Source organism: Cajanus cajan, chromosome 3 (assembly GCF_000230855.2).
Source record: "Cajanus cajan strain Asha chromosome 3, NIPB_CcT2T_4, whole genome shotgun sequence".
Classification (NCBI taxonomy): Eukaryota; Viridiplantae; Streptophyta; class Magnoliopsida; order Fabales; family Fabaceae; genus Cajanus; species Cajanus cajan.
Genome location: NC_138519.1, coordinates 33881754 through 33889221, shown reverse-complemented (window position 1 = coordinate 33889221; position 7468 = coordinate 33881754). Strand labels below are relative to the sequence as shown.

The 7468-nt window shown below is 38.2% G+C and overlaps 2 protein-coding genes across 3 annotated transcripts; both read right to left on the bottom strand.

Annotated features, from left to right (window-relative positions):
* Nucleotides 1–417: 417 nt before the first annotated feature.
* LOC109789223 (proteasome subunit alpha type-6) lies at nt 418–3871 on the bottom strand. 2 transcript variants are annotated; one of them, XM_083070852.1, is made up of 6 exons: nt 3487–3871; nt 2941–2995; nt 2774–2855; nt 2013–2109; nt 745–783; nt 418–649 (listed from the first exon to the last, which is right to left on the bottom strand). In XM_083070852.1, the coding sequence occupies exons 1-5, from the start codon at nt 3492–3494 to the stop codon at nt 747–749; spliced, it is 279 nt and encodes a 92-aa protein (XP_082926978.1). In that variant the 5' UTR covers nt 3495–3871; the 3' UTR covers nt 418–649; nt 745–746. The 2 variants fall into 2 exon arrangements, with proteins under 2 accessions (XP_082926978.1, XP_082926977.1); XM_083070851.1 differs by having other exon boundaries at nt 3372–3870.
* Nucleotides 3872–6733: 2862 nt separating this feature from the next.
* Nucleotides 6734–7051, bottom strand: LOC145956259 (uncharacterized). Its single transcript, XM_083071827.1, has one exon. The coding sequence runs from the start codon at nt 7049–7051 to the stop codon at nt 6734–6736; it is 318 nt and encodes a 105-aa protein (XP_082927953.1).
* Between the last annotated feature and the right edge of the window lie 417 nt (nt 7052–7468).

The following is a 7468-nucleotide window of genomic DNA, read 5'->3' as shown; positions in this document are numbered from 1 at the left end:
CCGCAAGCAATTAGCAGCGTTTTTTAGAAACCTATGGTATTGTGAGTATTTAGCGGAGGTTTTGTTAAGGAGGTTTTAAACCTACACTAACAGTGCAAGTTTTTTAAAGGAGGTTTCAAAGCTATGCTAACTGCAGAGATTTTTTAATGGAAGTTTTAAAGCTATGCTAACTGCAGAGGTTTTTTTACTGGAGGCTTTGAAGTGGAATAACAGTAAAGATTATTTAGTGGAGGTTTTAAAGTAAATTAACTACAATAATCATTAATCAATATATTTTTGTAGAATTTCTAATCCTCCCTATTTTCCTGTGTATAATAGTTTTTATACTCATTTTAATTGCATAATCTACATGTATTACAATTTCCCATTTTCACTTGTGATATTTATAAGAAACTTAATAAAAAAATACACATAAAATGGATGAAGAAATTCCATTGCTAATAACCAAAATACCAACATATAGTTCAAAGATTTACAATTCAAACTTCTATTATAAATTCAAGTACAACATAAAATCCATAACATTGTCAAATTAGCCTTATACTAAACTCTAAATCCGAAATACATTATAAGCAATCTAAGGGTTCCTAGCACCAGATGATCCTCTTGCATCCAAAGGTGTATTAGGAACACTTGAAGCATCGTTTGGCTGAAATAATAAAAGCAAAATAACTTAGTTAAGAAAATTATATATCACATATATTATATCATAATGACAATTCTAAACACCCAATAAAAAATTACCTCTAAATGCAACAATATAAGTCTATCAATGGAACAGAGCTGCCAAAAAACAAAGATATAATTAGAACCAAATGATTTAAAATAAATATAACTAAGCCTTAATCTTTGATATCAAAACAGAGCAAGTTTAATACCCTGTCTATAAAATGCAACAATATAAGTCAATGAGGATGATAAATTAAGATAATTGATCTTTACTATGTATCCAAAAGCTGAGAAATCAAAAATCAAATTAACATTATAACAATGAATCTATCTTTTTATCTGAGAACCTCATGATATATTGCCACGTTGTACTAATTGCCTAAATAATAAGAGGAATCAAATCTTATTATGCAGATTCTAATGTGCAAAAGCTTTCATAATTTATTGGAATATAGCATAATTATTGAAAAGACTATTTTCACATCATATTATTATAACATAGTTATTGATGACATCTATATATGGGATAGAGCAATAACATTATATAATTACCAACAGCACATGCGCATAAACTTTCTTTTTATACTAACTTAAAAGGGAATCATTTGAAATCAGAGTTTATAGAATTAAGTTAATTGTTATTAATTAGCTAACTAATATACACATCTTCTCATATGTATAATCATGATTTATACGCATCATGCATCTTTGGCAGAATGGTTGCACGCGGACACATATATAACATCAATGTAAAATTTCGACGCTTTAGTTAAGGAAAATAATTCCACATGAACAAAATTTGAAGCAAAGTTTTAAAGTTAGAAAAATGAATAAACCAAAGCAACCGTATTATATATGTATTCAACAAATAAATTAAAAATTAATAAGGACCAAAGATTGAGGTGATGAAATTTTAGAACTAACACCCCTTACAAAGAGGGCTAGAGTTTGTGTGAAAGCTAGATGTGATACTCCCACGGTTAGTGTTTATGAAAAATCTATTACCACTACTCAAGGCACTTCTAATTAGGTGTCCAGTTAAAAAATTAATTTTTATTGGCTTGGACATTAGAGCCGACACACCTACACATACATACACGTGCAATTTACAATTCAATATGGTGGCGGGAGCAACAGACAATAGAATCATCCAGTCACACCACAAATGCAGAAGCATGTTAAAACAATGTGGCTATTACCTATTGTTGTACTGTTCCAGTACATTAAATATAGAAGTGCAGATATCATTCTTCTCCAAAAACTAATGATAATTTTAGACCAAAATGAAACAGAATAATAACCAACTAGTAATAGTTATAGTGGCAAAATACTGAACCACTTACCATTTAGCCAATACGTCCACTGGCATCTCATACCCATATGTAAAGCGAAACTCAGCTGGTTCATTTCTTGCTTGTTGAACCAGCGTCCTAGCATCAGCTGGAAAGAGGTATTCCAAGAGGATAAAGCAAAGGTTGAATTTGTAAACTGAGGATATTTTAGTTCTACATATATATGTAAATAAATATTCATTTTCTCTGGATGAAATCTAAACATGTGCTCATATTTCAAAGTTCATTTTACAGAAAAACAATATTACCATTGCCTCTATCTACTGAGCCTGACCACAAGTCAATTTAGCCCTAGCCACAACTTTGACAGTAACATTCAGGTCTAATAGAACTATTTTCTCATCATAAATATTAATGATATTTCATGATATGGTTGCATGGATTTATAGAACAATATCACACCAAAAAATAAATAAGTGATTCTGAACCAGAGGTTTGGCTTGAAAACAGATCTCTTAAGCAATTTCCAACAAGTCACAATCTAGGAGAATGATAATCATTCTCATATAATCACAGTCTCCTCCTTAATTTTTTCCTCACTAACCAATTGGTTAGGTTGATAATGATATCATATTTTTCAAACCTGTAATTTATATTTTAATGAGATACAATACAATGAAGAAATCATCAGTGAAATGCCACATGATTTAACTTTAACAAAAAAATAGACGTATATTTTAATTAAAAAATGCAAATAAATTCACAAAAATCTACAACAAAGAAACTGTGAAGAGGTGCAATGAGAAATATACCAGTCATGCCAATTGCCAATAAACCAAGGTACTTTGTGATGGGAAAGAGGTGTGAAACACTTGTGTGGTCCAAAAGCTTATCCTGCATCAAAAATCCAAACTTAAGAAGCCAACATAAGTATTAATACAACCAAAAGAATGATCAGAGAACCAATTTTCAGACTCACCGAAACCTTCTTCTGAGTAACGACACATAGATCAGAGTACCAACAAATGAAGAAACTGGTTAAGAGCAAGAAAACTATTACGTAAACAAGTAAAAAAATAAAAAATAAAAAAATAAAAAAGTTCCATGAGACAGTCACATAGATAAATATTATATCCCACAACATCTTTTCCTAGTGCTACTTCTGGTCTGAGTACCATCATATCACATATATAATAGAATAAAAGCAATTAAGGAAATTTGAATTATGAAACATTAAGAAATCATCTTGAATTTATTCACAAATTATAAAATGCAATGGATCCTCAGAATAATCTAATATGTTTTCCGTCAACTATCAGTTATCCAAACCAATAGGCATTTTAATCAAAACATTTAGGACATAGTCAAAGATTTTTCAGGCAGGAAACATGATCAATGGATAAAACTAACCTTGGAATTCTTGCACACGTTTCAGAAGCACAAGCTATAGCATTCAGTTTTCCACACCAGGAAACAACACTAGGAAAAAAAATCAAGTTGGGCAAGAGACAACTCACAGACATACACGAGCATTAAGGTGCCGGAGAACGACTCTCGCCCGTCATCGCCGTTGGACGAAGTCACGGTGCTTAAGGGGTTTCGAAGGGTTTCTTTGGAGAGGGAAGCCGTGGATTTCTTGATTTACAACGGAAGTCACGGTGCTTAAGGGGTTTCAAAGGGTTTCTTTGGAGAGGGAAGCCATGGGTTTCTTGATTTACGGTGGAAGTCACAGTGCTTAAGGGGTTTCGAAGGGTTTCTTTGGAGGGGGAAGCCACGGGTTTCTTGATTCACGGCGGAAGTCATGGCGCTTAAAGGGTTTCGAAGGGTTTCTTTGGAGAGAGAAGCCGTGGGTTTCTTGATTTTTTAGGGAGGGGAGTTGTGGGGTTTGTGATTTTTTAGGGTGGGAAATCACAATTTTTATTTTTATTTTTTTGGAGAGGTAAGCTGTAAAGTTGAAGAGGGAAATTCTAGATTTTGGGATTTGTTTTAGAGGGAAATTTTTTTAGAGGCAGAAATTGGAAAAATAATATTTAATTAATAGAGGTTATAAACCTCTGCAAATTAAATAAAAAAAATTATAGTTTTTAATAAATTAAGGAGGTTTTTGAAACCTCCACAAAATAACTTCCACTATTTAACATTTTTTTTTGTAGTGACTCGACCTTGAGTGGATTATACCGAGGTTCGAACTCGACCTTGGATTGACTATGCTAAGGTTCGAACTCGACCTTGAATGGATTATACCGAGGTTCGAACTCGACCTTGGATTGACTATGCCAAGGTTCGAACTCGACCTTGAGTGGATTATACTGAGATTCGAACTCGACCTTTAGTGTGATATGAATAATATCAAGGTTCGGACTCGACCTTGGATTTAAGCGAAACGGATTCAGGGTTCGTACTCGACCTTGACCAATAGCGAGATAAGTCAGACCAAGGTTCGAATTCCACCCCGGCGTAAAGTAAAATATATTGTGTCAAGGTTCGAACTCGACCTTAGCTTAGCATAAGATATTTTATGGTAAAACGATGTAAAGCTAGGAGAATATGAATGAAAAGAATGAGTTATTTTATTAATTGTGTATATGTGCCTCGTTAAAAACCTCTCAGCCAAAACTCATTTTTCTGTTTTTTGGGATAAAAGACTGAGGCAGGAAAAGAGTGCACAGCTCATTCGTACAAAGTTAACTGAAGTAAAACTTGAGATGCGTGGCATTCCAAGTTCGTAGTATGGGCTTTCCGCTGAGTTCTTCTAATCGGTATGCTCCGTTTTCCAAGTCCTCTACAACTCAGAATGGGCCACCCCAGGTGGGTGCGAGTTTTCCATCTGACGTGTCTTTCCGTGCTTCGTCTAATAATCGCCACACCAAGTCGCCAACTCGGAAGGAGCGAGGTCGCACTCGCATATTGTATCTTCTAGAAGCTCGGAGCTTGCAGGGTTCTTCGTAGATTTGAGCTTCATCTCTGAGCTCGTCAACTAAGTCGAGGTCAGCTGCTAACTCTTGAGCGTTCTACTCGCTATTGAAGACTTGGCGTCGGTGAGATGTCTCTCTGATTTCCACTGGAATCATTGCGTCAGCTCCGTAAGTTAGCCTATAAGGCGTTTCTTGCGTTTTTTATTGGGGGGTGCAATGATACGCCCAGAAGATACTGAGAAGTTTGTCGGCCCACTGTCCTTTAACGTTCCCTGTTGCAACCCAAAAATTTCCGATCTTGCGACCTATGGTTTAGACATCCTTTTGAAAATCTCATCAATTAAGGAATGCTCGAACGCCAGACTAATCCTTAATCAATGATTTTGAAAATAAGTTCATGGAGTCGCCACCAATGTTTTACTCAAAACATTAGAAAAAGAAAAGATTTTTAAAAGTCCAATAATGGCCTTGATAACCAGAATTGGGTTCGGGGGTCGGTTATGTGTAGGGAAGGTATTAAGCACCCCTACAACGCCCTAAATCGGTACCTTATGATGAAGATGACGTAATAAGAATTAATAGTTTAAATATTTAATCCCCTTTATTAATGATTATTTACATGAAAATTAAATTACACGATGAGCGCCTAAGATATCTACATAATTGCGTTTATTATAGTAATATGTAAAATAAAAGAAGAGAAAGATAAAACAAGAGATTAATGAGTAATACCTCGTAATAAGCTTTATTGGATCTTCAACTGTGGAGGTTTTAGGTGCTTTGTGGCAACCTTTCACACTACAATAAGCCTCACAAAACTCAAGAAATACAATAGGAGAGAGAAAGAGAAATTTCGAGCTCTAAGGAGCTTTGGACGAAATTTTGGAGGTGAAAAATGAGCCCAAGTTGTCTATTTATAGACTTTAAAAGGGTCCAGAACGACCCATTCCAAAATCGGAACGACCCGTTCTGGATATGGCCGTTACGTGCAAATTTTGTAACTGGAACGACCTGTTCCGAAATTGGAACGGCCCGTTCCAGAGACAAGATTAACACGTCTTTTGGTATACTAGAACGACCGTTCCAAAGAAAGGTTTTTAGGCCTTTTTCTTAACTTGGAACGGCCTGTTCCAGTTTGGGAACGACCCGTTCCAATAAAGGTTTGAACCCCTTTTTTATAAGCTTGGAACGGCCCATTCCAATCTTGGAACGGCCCGTTCCAATTTCGGAACGACCCATTCCAATTTAGGGTTTTTGGCCCTTTTAGAAACTTGGAACGGCCCGTTCCAAATTGGGAACGACCCGTTCCAATTTTGGAACGGCCGTTCTGGTTTTGGAACAGCTCGTTCCAGTCTTCTAATGTCAGCTTGTTTGGCCTTTTCGGCCCTCTAAAATCCTGTCTCGTTGTTTGCATGCCCCCGGACGAAATTGGGTGTCTACATTCCCCATCCGCTTCTTGAGTTCTCGGAGGATGACCTTGTTGGCGGCTTTGACCTGGCCATTGGTCTGGGGGTGTTCTACCGAGGTCGGGAGATGTTTGATACCGAGCTCACGAAGGAAGTCCTCGAAGCCTTGTGCGATGAATTGCCTTCCGTTGTCGGTAACGAGGGTGTGAGGGATTCCGAATCTGTAAACAATATTCCTCTAGGTGAATCTCTGTACATTTTCGGAGGTGATTTTGGCGAGTGGGCATGCCTCGATCCACTTGGTGAAGTAGTCGATCGCCACTAGGAGGAACTTGAGTTGGCCTTTCGCGGGGGGGAATGGCCCGAGGATGTCCATTCCCCACTGGGAAAAAGGCCATGACGACATCATCTGGTGAAGAGTTTCGGGTGGCTGCCGATGTGAGTTGCCGAACTACTGGCATTCTTTGCACCTTTGTACGTAGTCCTGGCAATCCGACTTCAAAGTGGGCCAGTAGTATCTTGCTCGGAGTACTCTGGTTGCCATTGAGCGTGCCCTGGAATGCATGCCACATATGCCTCGGTGGATCTCCTCGATGACATAGGCTGCTTGAGGTGTAGTTAAGCACTTGAGCAGTGGGGTGGAGATGCCACGCTTGAACAGTTCGTCGCCGACAATCACGAACTTGGCCGACCTCATCCTCATCTTCCGAGCTTCGTCCCTATCTTCGGGCAAAACTCCTGCCTTCAAGTAGCTCCAGATGCCTGCCATCCATCCCTGGTCTTCGTTGTTGCTGGTGCTGACGACCTTGTCGTCTAGGCTGGGTGAGTGCACGGTTTCCTAGATGATGGTCCGATGTTGTCCAGGGTATTTGGTGCTGGCGAGCTTTGATAGAAGGTCAGCTCTAGTGTTTTGTTCTCGCGATACATGTTGTATAGTGAACTCGTCGAAGGACGAGATCTGTTGTGATGCCATGTGGAGATACCGCTGTAGGAGAACGTCCTTGGCCTGGTATGTTCCGCTGAGCTGCTCTACCATGAGTTTCGAGTCGTTGTTGCAACTCACTCTCCTAGCCCCGAGGTCATGAGCCAACCTTAGCCCTGCGAGAAACGCCTCACACTCTGCCTGGTTGTTGGTCACCTTGAAGCTGAACTTGAGGGATCGCTCCAAAGTGACTTGGTTTGGTCC

Excerpts from the sequence above, each read along its gene's own strand:
- LOC109789223 (XM_083070851.1), bottom strand. The coding sequence starts at position 3,484 with ATGTCTGTGAGTTGTCTCTTGCCCAACTTGATTTTTTTTCCTAGTGTT. Across the intron at positions 2,996-3,371 it reads ACGTGTGCAAGAATTCCAAG|TTTCTTCATTTGTTGGTACT; the intron begins GTTAGTTTTATC and ends GCTCTTAACCAG. Across the intron at positions 2,110-2,773 it reads ATTGGCAATTGGCATGACTG|CTGATGCTAGGACGCTGGTT; the intron begins GTATATTTCTCA and ends ACCTCTTTCCAG.
- LOC145956259 (XM_083071827.1), bottom strand. The coding sequence starts at position 7,051 with ATGGCAGGCATCTGGAGCTACTTGAAGGCAGGAGTTTTGCCCGAAGAT.